Below are 23,040 nucleotides of genomic sequence, written 5' to 3'. Positions count from 1 at the left end.
TCTGTGCCCATGGACAGTAGTCAGCGAGACTAACAAGCTTTCGGGAGGATTGAACTTGAGACGTTGGATGCACTAGCCCAGGGTGAAAATCAGCCGAGCCTTTAGATTCAGAGTCCAGAGAGAAATGGAGGAAGGAAACCTCCATTTAGAAAGTGACAACTGTATTTCAGTCATTATACTGAAACTATATTTATTCATTCATTTAATCTGCTTACAGCCCTGGACGTAACAGACAGCTATTTTCATCACCATTGCAGGTTGGGTTAAATATCTGGTCAGTTCCGCAGGGCTGGCAAGGAACTCAGATGGAGGCCGTGAGCTCCCATGGAGAGCCGTCTGACTGCAGAGCCCACCCACAGAATCTGGGCCGTGGGGTGATTTGTGTGAATGATGGAGGGCCCGATGGTGACTCACTTTACAAGGGACCCTGCTCTCCAGGTCTCTGTTCTGCGGGACTGCTTTCAGCGTCCAGGCAGCTGCCAGGAGGTAAAGAGAGGAGGCAGAGAGCCATTTCTAGTCCTGCTGGCTGTCTGACTCCCCTATCCCCAGAGGAATTGTTGCAGCTGGCTGTGGCGAAGTGTGTGAGTTTGTGAATGTGTGTGCATGCAGAGCAGGAGTACACGTGGGTCTGTGGTGGGAGGGGCATGTGTCCCTCTTTATGAATACATGAAAATCTCAAAGCTGTATAATACTCTTTTAATGGAAATGCTGATCCACCTGAAGTCAAAATGACTTGATGGTTTTTAGAAAAACCAAATGCGCATCTTATAGAATTGTAATGAGATTTCGGATTTCTTAATTCATCAATAAAAGGGACAGGAAAGAACTCAATATGCTTCATCTCATTATTATTCAGAAATTTAAGGGTGGGTTCCAGTGAATTCCTAGGCTATGTTGCAATTTCTGTTTTTATGGTAGTCGTATTTTCTAGAATGCCAGACTCATTCATTAAGATTGGCTGGGGCTACGAGTGGGCACACACTAGGCCAGTGGTTCTCAACCTCTTGTGTGCTTTGCAATCACCCACCTAACTTTTTAAGACTACTGATGCTTGGCTTCACCCTAGATATTTGAAAGGAGAGCAACTAAAGTTTCAGGACCATGATGCCCATATGTGGGGTGAATCTGATGTACCCCAAAGCTTGAGAGCCATTCTGCTGTTGTTTATGAAAGATGCAAGGATAAAGGAGATTCAGTAGCTGGGTCAATGAGAGAACATTTAAAGAGGAAGACAGATAAACAAGTGGCTTGAAGACCACTTGGTGTACGCATGGCAGAACTGCCTTACGAAAACACGGCAAGGCAGCAGGTCATTCATCCTGGGCACTGTACTTAGCATCTACCCCTCCTGGCACTGCACTGGGAAGCCGGTGTTGGGCAACCCAGCCCAAGAGCCAGGAGGCATCCCTGCCTGCAGAGCCATGCTGTCTTGGTATGCTTCTCTAGCATCTCTGTGCCTGTGATGGTGGAGCAAGGTGCAGGAGAAAGTACAGACTCTGCCCTCCATGGTAACACTCACCTGTGCCCCTTACTGGCTATGTGAGCTTGCACAACCTCCTTAGCCCTACTGAACCATTGTGTGCCTTTGCAACATGGGGACAGTCACCGTCAGGCTGGACAGCTCTCCGGGGGCTTGTGAAATGATGGATGTGTGTGTGGCCCTTAGCACAGTGTCTGCCTGGCCTGTGGCGGAGGTTTAAGAAATGGCAGTCACTGTTACCAGCTTTTTCTGGCCTATTCAAAGATTCTTCCTCATTATTTTATATAATCCTTGATCCAGAATTTACAAGGCAACTGCAAGTCGGCCCCAGCTTTCTCCATCTGAGGGCAGATGGACTCTGTGTCTGCCTTCTGTAATGACCCCTGAGTTACAGAAGCAGACATTTATCTTTCTCTCCATAAGGCCAGGGTCAAGGTGCTGCTGTGTCCTGCCTGACTTCAGGTCCGTGCTCGTGTCCCCTCACTTCCCTTACTCCCTGAAATGCTTTGTGTTGACAGAAAGGTTAAGTGTGGATTCTATAGTTGTGTATGTGTATGTGTTTCTGTGTGTGCATCAGGCAGCATTCTATGGAGACACAGAGCCAATAGCCCATAGATACAAATACAGAAAAAGATTTATTATAAGGAACTGGCTCATGTGATTATGGAGGCTGACAAGTCCCAAGATCTGGAGTCAGCAAGCTGGAGACCCAGGAGAGCCAATGGTATAGTTCTGGTCTGAATCCAAAGGCCAAAACCCAGAATAATTGATGATGTAACTCCAGTTTGAAGGCCAGCAGGCTTAAAACCCAAGAAAAGGCAATGTTTCAGTTCATGTTGAAAGGCAGGAAAAAACTGATGCCTCAGTTCAAAGTCCACCAGGCAAGTGGAGTACTCTCTAACTCAAAGGAAGGTTAGTTAGCTTTTTTGTTCTGTTCGGGCCTTCACCTGATTGGATGAGGCCCACCCACACGAGGGAGAGCAACCTGCTTTACTCAGTCTACGGATTGTCATGTTAATCTCATCTGAAACCCCCTCACAGAAACACCTGGAATAATGATTGACCAGGTATCTGGACACCCTGTGGCCCAGTCAAGGTGACACATAAAATTAACCAACAGAGTGTGCATTTATCTTTATTGCCACCTTTTTTTGCAAGGTTGTATCCTTGAATTTTGTTCATTATTGTCATTTTGTTCATTATTGTCATTTTCAAAATAATTTCATGTATTTCTAAAATTTCTTCGGGACAAAGCCTTTGCAACATTTAGAACCAGCATTCCCAGTAATATGTGAATAGTAACAGCTAACATTTATTCAGAACTTACCATATATCAAAGGTCATTTATAAGTAATTTGCACATATTTTAGATCATTTAATCTTGTGCAGTTGGTGAGGTAGGTACTATTATTATCCCATTTTATAGTTGAGAAAACTGGGCCAGAGAGGCAGGAATGGTGCCAGTTTTCCACTGTTTTATCTTTCATGGAGATAATTTCTGTAAAGTGCGCACATGGGCAACATAGCAAAAAAAAAGCTGATTGAAAACGAATAATCAAAGATTATCAATGATCTGAGGTTTATTTATACACATGGGGCTCAACAACATAAAGCTGGTATGGGATATGCTCTACCTCATGATTTTCATTCCCCATATGAACAAACTGAGACTTTAGGGCACACTTATTTGCTTGAGGTCCTAGTAGCAGAAGGGAGTTTGGATTTATAATTTCCACCTGGGGCTCCTTCCCTTATGTCCCACTGCCTATAAGAGGCCAAGGCTCAGTTGGGATAGCAGCAATCTAGACGGAGCATAAACTGTTCGTGCCTAATTGCTGGAAGGAGGGCCAAGTCATAGACAAGAGGCAGGTTGGTGAATGGATGTGGGGGTACAAGCTTTTAATCCGATTGCCTCTGTTTTCTCAATTCTGTAGGATGCAGAGCATTAGCCCAGGGTAAGGATGGGGGAGGAAGTGTTGGAGGTTTTGAGGAGAAAGAAGAAGGTTTGAAATATGATCTAGAGAGTGGGAGAGTGAACAGACAAGGAAAAACGTAGTGTGATGTAGGTGGTATTCAGAGCCCACTCGAGGTCAGTGGTGTGGGATTTAAGATGAGACCAGTCAGCATGGTTGCCAACTGCATTCATGTGTGGAAGGACAAAACTGGAGCCACAGGGTTGTTGAGTGTAACCAGTGTTGGAGTGTTTTAGACACTCAAGTATGGTGAAGTGGTGGAGGGGTGAGAGAGTTGAGGTTACACGAAAGGGTGTGAATTTATGGGCCACAGAATTTAATCTAAGTAAGGAGTGGAGAGAATAGATGAGGTCGGTGAGGGTCAATACAACGGTGGTTGGATAAATGGATTTTAAGTCTCAGGAGGGTAGAAAATTCTGTCGTTGGGAGGAATGGTCTGGAAAGGTAGGAGGCGATGCTCATGTATTGGGGTTCTTGAAATTATGACCAAGGAAGGGTTGCGTATGTTGGTAGTCTAGGCTTTACCATGGGAGTGGGGGTGGAGGACAAGGTCATTAAGAAGAAAAGTCAAGGTGCTGAGTAGTTTAAGAATTGAAAGGATCATCTTAGTGACTATTGAAGTCACCAAAAATTACAGAGGAGTGTCAGAGAAGACAGTGAGCCAGGCTCTGAAATGTGGGGGGAACTTGGGGGCAGGGTGATGTTAGCACGACTTCAGCAAGTGGATAGAATGGTCTGATGGCAGGAATTAATGACCTTGGACAAGGGCACAGGGTTAACCAGTGGTAGAACCAGTTTTTAAACCTACTCAGTTTGGCCTTAGAGCCACACTCCGGGCTGCTTTGCTGCTTACTGACAAATACGGTATTCTGCTGCATAAAAACCTCTAAATAATAGACATTAAATAATGAATAAAGTCACATCAATATTTCGTTTGTCTTTACATGAGATTTGCATGCTTAAAGATAGCATGAGTTTGTAAAATAGACCATGATCATCATGGTTGGTTTGTTTGTTTTTGAGAGAGAGGAGGGGTGGGGCAGAGGGGGAGGGAGAGAGAGAATCTCAAGCAGGCTCCCTGCCCAGCACGGAGCCCATGCGGGGCTCGATCTCACAGCCCTGACATCACGACCTGAGCCAAAATCAAGAGTCAGACGCTTAACCGACTGTGCCACCCAGACACCGCTGTCATGGTTTATATATTTTTATTTTTGTTTTTTAAAGATTTTATTTATTCATTTGACAGAGAGAGGACGAGGACAAGCAGGGGGAGCAGCATGCAGAAGGAGAGGGAGAAGCAGGCTCCCCACTGGGCAGGGAGCCTGATGTGGGGCTCGACCCCAGGACCCTGGCTGGGATCACGACCTGAGCCGAAGGCAGACACTTAACGGACTGAGCCACCCAGGCGCCCCATGGGTTTATTTTTTTAAATGTAATGTTAGAAATGCATTTTCTGTTCATCAGATGGTAATGTTAGTTATAATGACAGTAACTAGTATTGTTGACTTTGTTCTGTGTGGCAGGCGCTGTGCTAGGACACACTCATGTGTATACAAGTCTAAGTACTGTTTTCTCACATTTTGTGCACAATGCTGCCGAGGCTGAGAGAAAGTAAGTGCCTTGCCTGAGCTGCGGGCTGCGGTGGACTGCCTGCTCCGGGACTCAGACCTGGGTCCAGCCTCATTTGTCACGTAGTCTAGTTCTTTATGGAGCCCCTGCTCCGTGATGGTGCTACGCTAGATGGTGAAGGGAGAGCAAAGATCATGGCACAGTTTTTATAGCTGATGAGGGGAAATAGCAACTGAATATATAATAAAGTGATTTGATGTATAGGTTTTATAAAGGAAAGTGTGCTTTATATAACAAGAGGCGTAACCTAGTCTTGGGGCACCAGGGAAGGTCTGTTTTGAGAAGTAATTTTTAAGCCAGACTTAAAAGAATAATCTAAGTTACCACATCAATGGGAGGGAGAGAAATTTCGGGTAAAGAAACAACATCTGGGGCACCTGGGTGGAGCATTTAGTTAAGTGTCTGACTCTTGGTTTCGGCTCAGGTCATGATCTCAGGGTGGTGAGATTGAGCCCCGCATAGGGCTCTGTGCTCAGGTGGAGTCTGCTGGAGATTCTCTCCCTTTCCCTCTGCCCCTCCCTCCACTCACACTCTCTCTCATTCTAAAATAAAATAAATAAATTTTTTAAATCTTTATTTTTTTAAGATCTTATTTATTTTTTGAGAGAGAGAGACAGAGAACAAGCAGGGGGGAGGGGCAGAGGGAGAGGGAGAAGCAGGCTCCCCACTGAACAGGGAGCCCAGACCATGCAGGGCTCGATCCCAGGACCCCGGGATCATGACCTGAGCTGAAGGCAGACGCTTAACCAACTGAGCCACCCAGGTGCCCCTTCAAATCTTTATAAAAAAAAGAAAGAAAAGAAACAACATTGGCAAGGGTCCCCAGGCCCTAAAGCATCCTATAGAAACATCAGGAAAGCTTAAAAGGATGTGTTTTTATTTAACTGTGGGTAAATTATTTTCATTTCTAAAATGTTCTTTTTAGTGACAGGTGGGGGCATATATAACTTCAAAAGAAGCTCCTGGTTTCTATAAGCTCATCACGATGTGCCTTACTCATCAGTACCTGCATCTGAAACTTTCTCTCTCTCTACATTGAAGTATACACACACACCCCACACACACATACATACATACATATATACATGTATGTATTCTCTCTGGTCTCTCTATCCCCTCTGCTCCTTCCTTCCTTCCTTCCTTCCTCCTTCCCTCCCTCCCTCCTATCTATCTATCTATCCATCTATCTACCTCTATTCCCCCTCTTCCCGCCAGGTGATGAGTCTTTTGAGCTCTCCACAAGGAAGCCCATCACCAGACATGCTGACCAAAAGCTTTTAAGCTCTGTTTCTAGGTGCCACTGTTAGGTAGAAAGCTGTTCTTAATCAAAAAGCCGCACTTGAAACACTTGTCCACAGAAGAAGTGGTCTCTTCCTGCACTGCCAGAGCTGGTGTGAACGGATCGCCCAGTCAGGCTGACCGTGCAGAATGTTCACCCGCTCATTTATGTCTAGGTGACATAGTGGCAGAAATGCCCAAAGGCCCAGTCAGGTCAAGTCAAGGCCACAGCCAGCTTCTGGCCCAGCCCAACACCAAGACCAAAGGGGAAAACCCCATGACTGCTGATGTGTCCTGGGGAAGAAGAGGAAGAGTTAAGGAGAGAAGCTGAAAGTCTGGGAGTTGCCCGTGTTTAGGAAAGAGTCTGCGTAGACTGTGGGTATAGTGTGAGATGGGGAGAGAGGAAAAGGCAAATAAAAGATGACTAATAGTTCCCAGCTTCCCCAGTTTGGGTGTGTGTCCCACAGGCTGCTGTGTGTCCCATTACTGCAGCAGGGATTTTGCTCCTGCTTGAGGCCATGGGTCCCACCTGGTTGTCATGCTGGCCTGTGACTGACCCCGAATCTAGGCCATCTGTCGCTGCCCACATGGGAGGGGGGGCAGCCTTCAGGGTCTTGATTGGTCAGAATGCAGAAATTAACCAACAGATAAACTCTATTCTGACTTCTGAGGCTGCTAATGTTCCTCAGCGAACAAGCTGTGACTGGCTTGTCCAGCGCAGGACACAGAATATTGGAGGCCACACATCTAAGCTGGAGTCAAAAGAGAGTGAAGTTTCCTTCCAACGGTAAGGTTCAACCTCGTGCCCACACCCGGCCTGATGCTACCCTTGGGCAACTCCACGGCCTCGCGCTCTTTCCACAGAACTAATCTTGACACGATCTGCTCAGGGATGCCACCCACTTCTGATGGAGGCAGCACTTTTGCCCCACAAGCAAATAGAGGCTGAGGTGGAAATTATTATTCTCTTTGACATTCACTCCCCCTCCCAGTTCGAGCCTTAAAACCCAAATGGGAATTGCGTCTGCTTAGATGTCTCTCCTTCCCTGGCCCCAGAGATTGGTCCAGGTGGCTCGTCTGATTCAGGACATGTCAAGCAGTTCCTCCATGGGTTATGCTTTCCTAACGAGGAGGGGGAGCCTCCCCTTTGTGGAGTGAACATCTAAAGACATGAGCTGCCGCCACTGGGGCCAAGTCTCCACCATGTGCTTCAGCCATTTTGAGAGAATAAAACCTGAAGAGTGAAAAACAAAGCAAAGAGAGGAAAGGGACCATTGGAGGGCCATAGGGCCCTGTTTCCAAGCATCCCTTAGGCAATGTCCGCGTCAGCCTGGATATAGGACTCAGTGATGGGCTTCTGACTTGGACCTCTACCCAGACAGCCCTGATACCGACGCCTTTCCCCTGTCAGGTGGTCACGGGTAACTCAGTTCCCAAGTGCTTCTGGCGCTGTTAGGTCCAGCTCTTCATCATGTTACCCCTGCCTTTTCCCGTGCGGCCCCCTGGAGCCTCTCCACTCATGTACACCCAGCTCCCCGCTGTTACTGTTCCAGGCACCGCCATCCCCCAGCCTTCCCAGCACTCGACCACTGCCTTACCACCTGGCTTACCTCCCAGAACTCCATTCCCCTTCCCGTTTACTCGTTCCCTTCTGTTTGCCCGGACATATATGGGTTTCTTCAGAAAGACTATAGATTCCTTTGAGGGCAAGAATCTCCTTATCCCAACTCTTGTTGCCTAGTATCACAGTTCACACACAATAGGCCCCCCATAAATATTTGCTAAATAAATCAAACAAGAATCCCCATCTCTTTGACAGATCATCCTTGACCAGTGGGAAGAAAATGAATAAATTCTCTTTTATTCCTTTGCTAGAGTAGTTCGCAATGCTCACCGTTTCACAGGATGCTCTAACCCCCTCTCTGTGTATTTAATGTCAATACTGTATCATCACTGTCCTGTGAAGTGATGGCTGGGTGGGTGGTGGGGGGCGGGGAGCGTTGGTGTTCCCATGTTCATCCTGGGTAATGATGACCATGGCAGGCAACACACATACGTGTATAATCTGAGTTAAAGCCTGGTGTTACCATTCCATTTGCACCTCTTCCTGCAGAGAAATTAAGGAATCTCCTTGCTAGAGTATTTATATTTGATTTGGGTAACCTATAAATTTAACTTTTTTAGCAAATGCTCGTAGGACACTCCCTAAATGCCAGAGACCGTTCTGAACACTTAAGCTGTATTAAATCGTTCCTCCTCACGACAGCCTTGCCAAGCAGATATAATTGTTTCCATCAACCTCATTTTGCAGGTGAGGAAATGGGGACACAATGATTAAGGGACTTGCTCAAGATCACACAGTGATTGGGTGGTGAAGCTGGAATTGGAAGTAGGCAGGCTGGTTCCGGAACCCATGTCCTAATTGCTGTACCCTGCCGCCCCTCATTGTGATCTGGGCAAGTTCTACCCTGCACATCTGCGCCCTTGGAATTTGAGTTGTCTTTCTCAATCTCCAGGCCCCTTGAGAACAGGAGGGCTCTTTGGTCTGAGCTACCTAGCAACATGCTGATGTGTGCTTAATCAGTGGACTCATTGATTTATTACCTATGGCTTGCATACAGGTTTATTTATGTTATTCTACGCAGTTAATTGTTCACATTGTAATCAACGCCAGTCCTGAAATTTGGCTCCTCAAAATATATTTTCAAACAACCTAGGAACCAAGCCAAGAATTAACTCTAATTACACATTGTACCAGTTTTGAGTACTGGAGATGACTCGAAGGCAAAATATGTGTTATTTAAAATTACTAAACAGATAGTAAATAAAATGTGATTTTACCCAACAGCGAGATAAAGTTGCATGTCCTTCTTTTTCTACTGCCCTTTCAGTAGGTGTCAAAGATCATGGGGGACTTTTTTCCTCATGACTTCTAGACTTTTTCTTGAATTAATACATAATTTTTAGCTGCCCATAAGCCACCACTTGCTGTTCAGCAAAAAAAGAACCATATTCAAACCCTTCTTTGTGGGTTCACCTCCAATAAAGAGAACAAACACGAAAAACACAAGGGGGAGAACTGTTTATTTGATGCAGAGGTTATTCATAATACAGTGTGGGGTACTTTTTGGAGCCAATTCTAGTTGCTTCAGGGTATTTCTAAATTGAATCCCAGGAGTAAAGGGTTTATAAATAGTAAGCATAAAAAGCAGATGCATTCATCCCAGCCACTTCTTTATGTAGTCCTAATGGCTTCCCTTGCAACTATTAACTCCTTTGGCTAGTTAATTGGTTAACTAGTTAAGTTGGTGGTGCTCAACCCTATCAGACCCAACACCCTGTTTTATAATAAATTTTTTAACCCCATTTATAATCCTTACATGAAATTCATAAATAATAAAATCTACATATGCAAGATTTCAACTATAAATATAATGCCTTAACAGTGATTAAAAGAGAAATAAAAAGAAAGTAATTTATAATTATAGAGTAACCATTTTAATGTGTAAATGCTGTGGTAGTATTGCGATAAGAGAAATAATAAAGTCTTCACAGACATTTGCACCTGATGTTGATTCATCATAATGTAATATGTAAAATAATATATGATATACAATATATGTAAGAGCAATATAGACTGATCTGGATGTGCCATATTGATGGTTCAAAAATCATGAACAGCATTGTGGACAATGATACCATTTTCCAAACTTACGAACAAGTCTTGGTAAAATTTCTAATGATGTATCATCTTCCCTCGATTTACATGGTAGTTATGCAAGTAGAAAATGTGTCATATATCCAAACAGTACAAGCTGCTTAGTGCTTATATGTAAATGGAGTTAGCATCTTGGCTCAGGTCACGATAGGCAAGTTTTCACCTATGTAAATGTGTAGTGAGACATTCAGTAGTTTGCAGGACATATGGAATTGCTTTGTTACGCAGAGCTATCCTAAGCACTGTACTCTTCTAGCCTTTCTAGCCCTGCCCTCTAAATGCCAGCAATGTCCCCCAAGCTCTCTACCATGAATGTCCCCAAATGCACTCTACTGGATGATATCACCCACACTGACAACCCCTGGGTTAGTTCCCAACATTAGCCCCAAATCATAATTACGTCAATTTATTCTGCTGACTTTTTCTGGTTCTTGAAAACCAAAGGCATGTCTACAGTAAAATCTTTAATCCTTGGGTTAGTTTTGAGACTGAGTTCCATGGGAACAAGGGCTCAGTTCACCCAGGACGCACGATATCTAGTAGCCAACACAATCCTGGGCTTCACTAAGTCTAGCTCAAATAATTTTGAGTAAATAATTTTGGGGTTAGACATTTGGGTTAGCCAAAAGATATGTACTATTTAAATGAAATAGTTTTGCTAACTTTCAAGTGTAGGTGACAAAACCTAGAAGCTCACAAGGGAGACTTGTAGTTAAGAATTATTTAAAAATACCATTTCAATTGTTTCCGCTTGAATGAATGACATTAAAAGGTTTGAAAACATCTGGAACCTGTCCAAGACCCAGAATCCTCATGTCATTTTGAGTAGGGAAAGGGGGCATGTTGAGGACCCCATGGGAGCTGTGGCTTTGGCCTAAGAGGTTTGCTTCATCTTCACAGTGGTCTGGAGGCAGCCGTTATTAACCCTATTTTTACCAAAGAGGAGATTAGACTCCACAAGGCAAATAAGCTGTCCACAGTAAGCCAGTTGGGTCAAGAGCAGAACAGTGTTTGAACCCAGAACTGTCTGATTCCAGAGGTTTCGTTTTTCCCAAGACATCATGCTGCTCCTCTTTTTTTAAGTGAGGCAAATCTAAGTGTCTGTCTGTTAGGTCTACATCGGAAGGACCGTGAATTACAGCTATGTGAGGTCCACCTTAATATAATTTTACTCTCTATGTAGTTGTTGTCCTGCCCATGACATCCCACTTTCCTAGTGGTTCAGTGATTTTTACGTTGAAACCGTTCTTGGTCTGGTTCCAGCATTCAGTGTCTTGTGTGAGCTCCCGTCTGTGGGAGTCTCTGGAGGGCAGGGATGAGGTCCTCTCTGTCTCTGGGTCTCCAGTACCCAGCATGGTGCCTCTCGCACAAAGTGGATGTTCTGAGAGTGTTTGTGGAGTTGATTTTAATTGAACGATGTTTCTCCTTTTAGGCCTTGGCCTTACACAATATTTCAGCGGGGCTTTGACCTGGTTTTGGGAGAACAGCCTTCTGATAAAATATTCAGGTAAGTGGCTGTCTAGGGACTTGCTTATGTATGTCTACAAGCCCCATGACCCACTTTCCACTGAACTTTCTTTCCTAGAGATAAAGTATAACCTGGGAACCACATTTAGCAGTTCTGCCCTCCTCGTAACCAAAGCACCGGCCCCGCACTCTTGCCTGGTGACACCGTGGAGAACTTGGGAGGGCAGACAACTCTGTTTTGGTCCTGGTTTCCTTCCTTGCCTGCTCTGTGAACCCCCGTAATTTACTTAGCCTCTTGGAGCCTCCAGTTTCCATGTTTGTTAAGTGGGGCTACGTCATATGCCTAGTTCTACTGCTGTGGGGAATATATGAGATAATGCAGGGAGAGCCCCTGGCACAGAAATTGCAGGCACAGAGCAGGCAATTAATGTCAGTTTCTGCTTCTCCATTTTGCATCTAATTTGCACCTTTTTCATAAAATCTTGCTCAAAATGAATCTGTCCCACCCCTGCCGCCTCCTTTTCTCAGCTCTACTTCATTATTATTTTCTTCTCCCTACCACCCTCCTAAACAAATTGGATGTGTCTGGTCCCTCCCAAATTTCTACCGACACACCTGGAATAGCACAAGCTGAAAAAGTCAACAAGCAGAGGAAGGCCTGGGTGCCGCTGTGAACTATTGGATTTTCATAAAGTTTCATTCGCACCAGGCTTTAGCTGGAATACATGTTTATTGCCAAACTAAGATCTTACCATCCATTTATTCTTTCAATCTATCCGTCACTCAGTGAATGTGCAGCACAATGTGCATCTGCTAACTACCAGCTAAGTGCCCGAGATTGCATGTGGCCTGGCAATGTGGTTGTGAATACGTCTCCCTCCGCGTGCATGTCCCCAGAAAGAGGAAGTCAGCAGGGCTGCAGGAAGGTTTTGATGTCAAAGTATGCATTAAGCTAGCGCAAGGCACTATGGGAGGAATGGGGAGCAGTGTGAGGCAGATGGAAACCTCATTTCCTTTTCCCTGCACTCCTATAATACGCTGAGTCTCATGTATTCACTGCTCCCTTTCCAGGCCCTTCCTTCCCCAGACCCTCCCTGTCAGCCAGTCCTGGGCCTAGGTGTTCCTTTTGCTCCTGCATTTGCCGCCTAGAGGTGGGTCCTCTGCCCCAGCTTCTCCTGCCCCCACCTCCCTGCTGGCTCCAGATGGACCGGGTTTGGCCCCTGCAGTGTTCTCTTAAGGTGTGCTCTTAGTAAAAGCGCAGATTTACAGAATCACTCCCTCACAGGGCCCCCTTGCCTTTTTCCCTCCTGAATGTCTCTCCCCAGGGAGGCTAGGTCACATTAATGGCATTGGCCGGAGGCTGCTTTTGAGGATTTGTGCTACACAAGATGTCAGCTATATTCCTTAGACTACGACTTGGGCATTTAAACTTTCCAATAGTGATTTATCATTTGGCTGACTTTTTTCTCTCGTTTTCTGATGCTGGTCTGCGAGGACCTTTGAAGGGTGATAAAGATAAGGCAGATGGAGAGCCTCGTGGAGTTTGGCTGATTAATGTGGATAAGTTTCCTCTCCCCTAAAAGTCAGAAACTAACACTTTGAAAAACAGGGACCTTAATGAAATTGCCATTAGAGCAGAACCTGCACAAGAACTGTGTTTCCATCCCCACAAGCACCATTTATTCTTTTCAAGTTTGTTAGCTGCCAACTGGATGTGATGCCCTAGCACTACCGAGGGGTCAGTTGCATGGTTTGACCCTTTCAGTCAACTATTTCGGGAGCCAGTGCAGTAATCAATCATGTTGGTCCCTAACGTGACAATAACTAGTCTCTCCGACAAATGCAGTGGGTCATGATTTACCTGTTACAGGTATTAGGAACTTTAATCGAAACCACTCTGGGATCTGAGTAAACCAACTGCCAGTGGCTATTCTGGAAAATTCTGTGACCTGGTCAGTGACCATAATCTCTTAAAGAAGCTAAGGACTGTTTACTTGCTATTCTGCTCACCTACAGTTTAGTGTCCTGATGAATTCCAAGCCACTGCACATTTCTGACATTTGAGTCTTTCTGCTGTTGAATGTCAGTATACAAGTCTGTATTATATATTGCTCTTCTCCTGTGGAACCTTCTGTTCTTAGTCAAATCTATTCCCTACCTGATCCACTGTCCCCAGCAACTTGAAGAGTTCCTCCTCTGCACTGTGGCTCATCCTCTTTCCTCTAACAAGAATATATATTCTCCTCCTAATATAAACACTACCCATTTTCATGGTCTACACCATTGCAAGAAACTGGTTTAGATGTTTTGGATTGATCAAACAAATATGACTGAGATAGTCCCTGACTTCAAAGAATTTACAGTTTCATCCAAAAATTGTTCTCCCACCCTGGTCCTCCAGGAGAATCCCAGTCGGCTTCAGAAATGACCAGTGATCTTACCCGGCACAAACCAATAAATTGGAAAGTTCTGAGATGTGGGGCCAGGCCATAAAAGTTCTTTCAAAGCACCATGGTAATCCTGATCTCTACCCAGGTTTGAGAAACGTTGTTCTAAAGCTTCTCCAACCCACAATGACTTTCTCCCCTCCAAATATCTGTAATGTAGTGACTGTAATATTTATGTGTCAATTATTTTATCTCATGTTTATTTATTTTTTTTTAAAGATTTTATTTATTTATTTGAGAGAGAATGAGAGAGAGCACATGAGAGGGGGGAGGGTCAGAGGGAGAAGCAGACTCCCCGCTGAGCAGGGAGCCCGATGCGGGACTCGATCCAGGGACTCCAGGATCATGACCTGAGCCGAAGGCAGACGCTTAACGACTGAGCCACCCAGGCGCCCTCTCATGTTTATTTTTATTTGCCTATTTATTTCCCCAGTGAAATGGTTGTCTTCTTGAGGGAAAGGGTAGTACCCTATATGGCTTTAAATATTTAACATCTAACACACAATTTGGAACACAGTAGATCTCCAGTAAATATCTGTAGTTGATCATTTCAGGTGTTTCCTAAGGACTTGAAATCAGATTAATAAAGGACCTTGATACCCAACCCAGCCTCAGTAATCTGCAATCCCAAAGAAGCTGGGAAGGGCCCAGGCTAGACTCAAAGGGTCCGAGAAAGCTGAACCTCCAGCTAAGTCTTCTCAGCAAACCCAGGGGGGTCCCAGAGATGTCCTTTCCATTGTGGCTAGGATCATCCCATTCCACTAGACCCTTTGGTGAAAGGGATTGGTGCAGACCAGATTTCTCTCTCAGAGACCTTCCTTCCCACATGAGTACATGTGTCACTGGGAACAACAATTCATCCTGGACTGGCCTGCTCTGGAGAAGAGTGGAGATGCCAGGCCAAGAGCTATTCATCCATTTCCTCACATTCTTTTTGATGCCAAGCCGCAGTGAGTGTATAGGCTTATTCTGTCCAGTGCTCTCTGGCAAGTGTTGACCTCTGAACAGAAGTTTTAAGCTAGTTCAACAGTGTCGTGTGCACGACTCAGGCTACAGCTGAGCCATCAACCGCAGTGGTCACCACCAGCTGTCACGAGAGAAGGCCCAACTTGGGAAAGCATTCCAGATGCTCTCCCAATTTCTCTTTGGTGGCTTTTTGAAGTCATTCCTGCCAAATCTGTATGAATGAGGGACAGATGAGATTTCAGGACACAGCTTTTTCTCTGACAGTTTGTTCTATATTTGGTTTTTGGAGTTACTCAGTAAATTTTGCAGAGGAAAGAAAACTTTAGAATCTCATAGGCATGAGCCAGTATGGGCTGGAAAGCTCTGTGAGCCTTACTTGGGTACACCAAGCCCCATCTTTCCTACGGAGAGGTGACCTTTGGGAGGTTGCTAAGCTCCTTACAATCTTAATTGACAAATCAGTGAAATGGAGCCAAGTGACCAACCTCAGAGGACTGTTGTGAGGATAAATGGAGCAGCTCTACGGAGCACCTGTCATGGTGAGATTTCTCAAGTGAGGTTAGTCTCAGCCACACCTGACTGCTTCCTCGGCAGGTTTCACCTTGGCCCTACCAGGGATTGAAGATCACACTGTTTTTTCTTGCTAATGTGGTCCAGCGTTATGTCTCAGAAACTACTGGGCACTTTGCGAATTCCTCACGACGTGAAACCCAGATCCTTCTTGACCACTAAATCCATTCAAACCCAGAGATTAAGCCCTGTCCTGCTCTAAATGAAGGATAATCTTCACCATCACTTCTACTTTTAAATTTGAAAATGGAGATTATATCCCCCTGTAGACTGTGCAAACTGGAGAACATAACTAAATCTCCTATTGATCAGTCAATAAATACTTATGGAGTGACCCCCACCCCTTGGACCAAAAATTTGTGTTAGGCAATGGGAAAACAAAGATGCCATCCAAGAGAGCACATTCTTCTGAGTGGTGACAGACAAAGGAAAAGGTGGGCACAATTCAACATCTCCAGGGCAGCCAGGGGCCATGTGTGTGCACAGAGGAGCGTCCATTTCTCAGCCTGAAGTTGAGCCTGAAGATCCTGGAGGGCTTTCTGGAAGGGGTGGGAATTTTTAACTGAGTTTTAAAATGACTGGCATCCAGCAAAGAATAAAGGGAAGCAAATTCATAATGGATCATCAAGAGCAAAGGCAAAGAGGTGAGAAAATGAAGGTGACTTTAGGAGCTACAGTCAGCTTGCACCGTAGAAGCACAAAGTGTGAGGCAGTGTTTGGTTTAAGGAGAAGCTGAAGAAGTGGGTGGGAATGGCATCTTTGGAGATGTACACTTTGCTCTGTAGGTCTTAGATGCACTGAGCAGTGTTAGCTGGAGAAAAAGGTAGCTTTCTGTTCCCTTTGAGTTGTTGCTGCATGCAGAGGAAGGGAAAGCTGAAATGGAGGGACGTGGGACTCTCTTCCAAAAGGAAAATTAACCATCAGAAATATGCTAGAACTGCCAACTGTTTCCTAAAACCTGTTTCATAAATTATAAGCTACAGGTCCCAGATTTGTTGCTCTGCATCTGTGCAAACTTGTAATTTTGTAACCAAAATAGAAAACAGAAATTCACCTCTATGTCCAAATAAACAAATAAACTGCTTCCTCCCAGTACCATTCAAACTTGCATATGTTCCCTCGGAAACAACAGATTATTTATAGTATTAGTGGTGCCCTCAGCCCAGCCTCCCTACTGTAATGTTGCCCTCAAGAATGTCCATCCTGAAATGCAGGGTCAGCACAACTACTCACATGTTGTTGCCTTCGACCCACTTCAACCCTAAGTTCCAAATTCCAAGCACTTTGGGGCAATCACTTGCCCTGAATTGGCTCTTTAATCTTGCCAGGTGAGGGAGGGTGCGTGTGTGTGTGTGTGTGTGTGTGTGTGTGTGTGTGTGTGTGTGTGAAGGGGCTGGCAGGCCTTCAGTTTTGGCAGGTGTCCTCTTCTGTCCCCTACTAACGGGCTTCCCTCACCTGGTGCAGACCCCTCCCTGTGTCCCTGCACAGACCTAGCCCCAACTATTGCCTTCTGTCCCCAGGGCTGGGAAGAGTTGAGGGCCTCCTTCAGAGCAAGAGGCACTGTTGATATTTCAGTGCTGCTTAATGCGGAGATTTGCCCAGCAGGTCAGAGAAGTAGGGGACCAAGAGTGAGGTTGGGAATGAGGGAACCATCTCCCAAATCCTGGCCATATCCCACATGCTCAGTGGTTTTGCCTATCCCCTAGGCACCTGCCTTCTCTTCTTTCAGCCGTTCTAGCTCCTAGGGCTGTCATTCAAGGAGTGGGTGAAAATCTCGCGAGCCTTGGTCTATGGGTATTCTCTGCAGCCAGCATTCCAGAGCGCTACATTTCTCATAAAAAATCTCATGCCATCAGTCTGGTTTCCTAGCATCTCCGGCAATCCCAGGGAGTGGAGAAGGGAGTGTGTGGGTTAAGGGAGAGGTAAGAGCGAGATTCTGAAGTGGTGCTCTGTGACCAGCATGCTGATCAAGCCAGGGCTGGGTTCTTTCTAATTGTAGGCATTCTTCAATTGTTCCTCCCTCTGCATTTAAGTTGGAAGGGGCCGCCAGACTGCCACAGCCTTGTGATATCCCACCCACACTGGCTTTTATCCCATAGACTGTTTTTGACTGTGAACACAGAGTATTTGAATGCCTTTGAAATAGAATGAATGAATAAATAAACAAATAATCTTTCATGGTTTCCTTAAGCTCTCCTTTGAAATGCTGATTGATTCTTTTATTCCTTTTAGCCCCTGTTATAAGAATTTAAAAAAAAAAAAAACACAACACAATCTCCCCTGCCTCCCGAGGGTTACAGACATTAGCTGAGGGTGTGGGTAGGAGTTTGGAGAATACATCCAGGCTTGTTCTGTTCATCCTCTTCTCCTCTCCCTGGGGCTCCTGGCTTAAGCTGTTTCTGTGTGCATCACACAACAACCAGAACGCGGGGAGCTTCTCACTTCCTTTCCCCTGGTAGGGTTTCTCCAGGCACAGAGAGCAACCACCACTACTACTGAGTGTGTAATCCGAGGGATGGGGATGGTGGGAGGCCAGCCTGTCGCTTCAATCAAAATTCTTCCAGTTATATCTGACTTAGGATTGAGGAAGCCCAGCTTCACATCTGAAGGAAACTGGAATTGGATTTCCTAGGGCTTGGTAAAAACCACTTCCAACAACTGGTGAGTGGGTGCCACCATCAGTTCTCCCAGATGGCTGGACAGGTGCGCAGGAGTAGGCCTCTCTGCCTCCCTCGGGCTCAGTCGTCTTGTCCACAGAATGGCCGTCAGCTCCCTTTTCTGAAGAGGTGGCAAGGGCTGAGAAGGAAGCCCGTGACAGCAGAAGGCTCGGTCCTCCTGCGGGCTGCTGGTCCCCCCGCCGTAACCACCTGGTATTGGGTGTCCCTGCAGATTCACCTACACCCTTGGGGAGGGCATGTGGCTGCCCCTCAGCAAGAGTTTTGTGATCCCACCGGCTGAACTGGCCATTAACCCTTCCGCGAAGTGTAAGACGGACATGACAGTGATGGAGGACGCTGTGGAGGTCAGGTGCGTCTGGGCCCAGGGAGCCGAGGCCACACTTGGCGTGGGGAGCTGAGTGAGGAACTACCTGAAGGCCCAAGGAGCTAGGGAAGGAATCACAACAAGCTGAAAGGGGAGGTTGGCAAGCTGCCTTCCGATTCCCAGTACGAAGTGCCAGCATCTACTCTATCTGGGTCAATATCGCACACCCCAAGGCTCATGCTCTGGGAGAGGACATAAAATTAGAGTTTGTAAGCACTTCCCACATCCCCTAAGGACTGACAGGCAATAAAATGTTAATTTCCTTGCCCAAGTTTAGACCTCCTTCTTTGACCAGGCATTATAGCCTTGGCTCATTTCCCAGATATGGAGAATGTCCATAATTTGTTAGTTCAAGGCTCAGAGTGTGGCTGATCTTTACTCTGTGTGAGCGAGAGCGAGACGTGACACGGTTGACTAGATAGGAACTTGGAATGTGATGCTACTTGTTGCACCTGAAGTCCCTTGACTCCTCCCCCTCCCCCCCGCCCCGTGTCTCCCCACAGAGAGGAGCTGATGACCTCGTCCTCCTTTGACAGCCTGGAGGTTCTGCTGGATTCCTTTGGGCCAGTGCGGGATTGCAGCAAGGATAACGGGGGCTGCAGTAAGAACTTCCGCTGCATCTCAGACCGCAAGCTGGACTCCAGTGGTTGCGTGGTATGTCCGCCCCATCAGTTGGGGTGGGGGGGGCACAGGGTAAGAAGTAATGCAGATACATAGATGAAAATACGTGTGAATAAAAGAGAAGGCGCCTGGCTGGCTAGCTGGTAGAACATGCAACTCTTAATCTTGAGGTTGTGAGTTCGAGCCCCATGCTGGGTGTAGAGATCACTTAAAAATAAAATCTTTAAAAAAAGAGAGAAAGAAGGTAAAAAAATGATCCCTCTCTAGTTGTCAGCACTGTCTAATCTAAATTATGAATTTTCTCAGGGGACCTGGGTGGCTCAGTCGATCAAGTGGCTGACTTTTATTTTCGGCTCAGGTCACGATCTCAGGGTTGTGAGATCAGCCCGGGGCCAGGCTCTGTGCTGGGCATGGAGCCTGCTTAAGATTCTCTCTCTCTCTCTCCTCCCCCCACCTCTCTCTAAAATAAAGAAAGAAAGAAAGAATAAGGAGCACCTGGGTGGCTCAGTCAGTTAAGCGTCTGCCTTCAGCTCAGGTCATGATCCCAGGGTCCCGGGATGGAGCCTTGCGTGGTGCAGGCTCCCTGCTCAGCGGGGAGCCTGCTTCTCCCTCTCCCTCTGCCTCTGTCCCTCCCCCCTGCTTGTGCTCTCTCTCTTTCCCACAAATAAATGAAATCTTAAAAATAAATAAATAATAAAAAAATAAATTATGAATTTTCTCTTGACAGAGATGAGAAGCTAATCACCAGTCAGTTAATCAAGAAATATTTATGGAGCACCTACTGTGTGTACTATCACTATCCTAGGGAAATTTCATGAATTATATAGCAGGATTCTTTGTTTCCAATGTTACAATCTACTTGGTGAGGGATACCGCCAAACAATTCGAGAAGTAATTAGCTGCTGAATAGTATGACATTGACTCTGATAGGAATTCGACTGTATTGACCGTAATAGGAAATTCTACCTTTGTCTTGGGTCAAATGACTGTAGCAGGAGATTTGAGGAGAAACCTACCTAAGGCCAGAATGATGAAAGAAGTAAGTTACGCCAGGAATGGTAGAGAAAAATAAAAGTATGTCTCCTTTGAGACCCTGGCAATGAACTCCTACTTCGCCCAAGGTGATTTTCTACTTTGTTATCAGCTATGGGAACTAAAATATGGGATGCTAGGACCTAGAAAGGCCATTTGGTTGAGAGTGTGCTAAGTCGCTCCTGCACTGTGGATGAAGAGTGACTGAACCTGGCAGGTAAAGGGAGGCAGGATTGGATGAAGCCCTCAGCTGCTGGTACCTTTCCGTTGGCATGTTTGTGCCCCTCAACACTGTTGTCTGTCGCCAGCCCTCCTTTCTTTTAAGGGCGGAATGATGCAATCCTCACAGAGAGGAGAGGACAGAGAAAGAAAGCAGCAAAGCCAGGTATCAAGCAGGTGTAAAGGAGAGGGAGATCTGGTTCATGGAGACGCGTAGTTCTGCAGTGTTTCTGGGGCAGGGCCAGGAGCCTCCAGCTCAGGGAGAACACGGTGCCACCTCCCACTTCCCAGTCTAACAGCTGTGCTCCGGTAAGGGGACCTGGAGCAGGGCAAGCTGTGAGGAGGCTGGGCCAGTCCATCTTTCACACACCCCCTTCCCGGTCTCTGAGCACTTGCTCTGTTCCCGGAGCTGTGCTCCATCAAAGATGGATGAGTGCCTGGGATCCAGGGTGGGACTCTCTCAGCCCTAAGGCCTCCCCATGCTTTCACAGATTAGGCAGCTGCTGACTGGAGCTTGATTCATCTGAGGAGGGAAAGAATAGGGAGAGAGCGGAGGGGCAGGTAGGCGGAGACCTGGCCGGTCCATCAAAGGAAGGGAAAGCGGAACAGAGGACCATCAGGAAAGGACAAAGAAAAGTGTTCTGTAGGTTCTTCCAGAGGCAGCCAGGAGGTAAGGTGATGTCCCACAGCGCTCCCCTCCCTTTGGCCGGTCCACTTTCAGATGTCTTGAACAGGGAGCTTCCCAACCAGGTCCCTCAGGAGACAATTTCACTGTCTAATGGAGCTTCCAGCTGAGACACATTTTTCCCTCCTATTCAACCTGCATTTCTTCATTCAGATTTCAACCTTTCATTCCTCACTCCTCCCTCGGGTCATTCTGAGTCCTGAAACACTGTGTGTGCACATGCGTGGATCCCTCTCCCCACCCCACCCCGCCCCCATCCCGGCTGGTCCCGGATGAATTTGAGCGTGCTCACACCTTCATACACATGCACACATATGCTCTCCGTCTCCACCCACCTCCCTGCCCCTTTCCCGAGCCCCGAAGGGTTGCCTGTCAAGTGCCTTCTGTCGGTGATCCCAGCCCCTTTTACTTGGCATACGTAGCCTTGCTGGTGTATTTTTGTGCTTTTAGCACTGTAGTCTGTGAGACGGAGCGAGCAGGAATAGTTCCGATGAATATGCATTTGCAATAAGTCCGCTGCATTTTAGAATCGGAGCCGCTGCTGAAAGTCACCCAATTAGACCAGTGCTTGGGATTAGCATAATACTTTGAAGTCACTGGTCCACGTCGGTGGTTGGAGGAAGGAGGGGCCCACTGGCTGGCAGGCCATTCAGTTGACTTTTTCCTTGGCCATAAAGCACGTGATCCCTGAGACAGGAGGACTGATGGGGTGAGAGCTGATGTGCCATATCATGACCCTTGGGCTCGTCCTAAGAAGTAGATCAGGGGCTTCACGCTGAGCTGAGCTGGACATCAGGATGGTCCCAGAGCCCTGATGCGTTAGCAGAGCATTCCCGGGTCATCTGGAGGTGGACCAGGGACAGCAGAGGACCTGGCACCAAACTGCAGTTCGGGAGAATTGTGTTACGGTTCTCCACTCCACGGAAACCTGCCATTCAGTTAGTTCTCTGGGTGCTGAACTGAAAGCCTTCTCAGGAAAGACATGTTTTCATGAAAGGAGAAAGAGATGAGGAACTCAGAACAACCTGGCCCTTAAGGAACCTGGGAAAGTGGCAGAGATGTGGGACAAGAGGATGCACCTGTGTTGTATTTTCCTGATTGGATGCCAGCCAGGCAGGTGGGGCTGGTGCGCCCTGGCCGCTCAATCTTCATTCTTTCGAGGAAGGCAGGACACGTTTCTCGGTTATGCATGGACACCCACAGGGTTAATTGCTACCCAGTTAATTGCCCTATTGTTTCTGTTGTCTCTGAGGGCAGGAGACAGATGGCCCATGAAAGGCACAGACCTGTAGAAGCCATGGTCACTCTGTTCCAAACCAGACCACCCTCCCAAGGCGGGGGTTGGTGAATTGTTGGGAGGGTTTCCAGAGCAGAGGTCAGCCACCCACTGCTGATAACTTGGGTTTTACTTCTACCCATTGTCCTCACTGTGCCAAGGTGGGAAGCAGGAGTCCCTCCCTGGAAAGTACAAAAGCAGGGGCTCTGTGATCTGTGAAGTTCCATACGGTTCTGCAGAGTTACTGTATTAGTGTCCTGTTGCTGTTGTAACAAATGACCACGGGTTTTGAGTGGCTTCAAAAAATACTCATTTATTATCTTACAGCTCTGTAGGTGAGAATCCAACACGCGTCTCACTGGGCTAAAATCAAGTGTTGGCGGAGCTGTATTCCTTTCTGGAGGCTCCAGGGGAGAATCCCTTGCCTTGTCTTTTCTAGCTTCTAGAGTCTGCCTTCAGGTTTTGGCTCATGGTCCCCTTCTTGCATCTTTAAAGCCAACGACATTGCATTTTTCTGGCCATTCTTCTGTAGGGCATGCTCTCTGATCTTCTGCTTCCCTCATCCACTTTTTTTTTTTTTTATTCTTATGTTAATCCCCATACATTACATCATTAGTTCTAGATGAAGTGTTCCATG

General features: G+C 46.5%; 1 protein-coding gene across 3 annotated transcripts in view; it reads left to right on the top strand.

Moving 5' to 3' along the window:
* ASTN1 (astrotactin 1) overlaps window positions 1-23,040 on the top strand; it is a 296,455-nt gene that overhangs the window by 182,649 nt on the left and 90,766 nt on the right. For 2 of the 3 annotated variants that reach the window (XM_081824650.1, XM_081824651.1), the window contains exons 9-11: window positions 11,511-11,585; window positions 18,418-18,555; window positions 19,074-19,224. In XM_081824650.1, coding sequence (XP_081680776.1) covers window positions 11,511-11,585; window positions 18,418-18,555; window positions 19,074-19,224 — 364 coding nt within the window. The remainder of the gene's footprint in view (window positions 1-11,510; window positions 11,586-18,417; window positions 18,556-19,073; window positions 19,225-23,040) is intronic. The other variant, XM_081824653.1, reaches the window with a different exon arrangement.

Source organism: Leptonychotes weddellii, chromosome 6, assembly GCF_054177405.1.
Source record: "Leptonychotes weddellii isolate Sample4059 chromosome 6, ASM5417740v2, whole genome shotgun sequence".
In the NCBI taxonomy this organism is placed as follows: Eukaryota; Metazoa; Chordata; class Mammalia; order Carnivora; family Phocidae; genus Leptonychotes; species Leptonychotes weddellii.
Note: the sequence above shows the minus strand (reverse complement) of the source record. Positions and strands in the feature narration are given on the sequence as shown.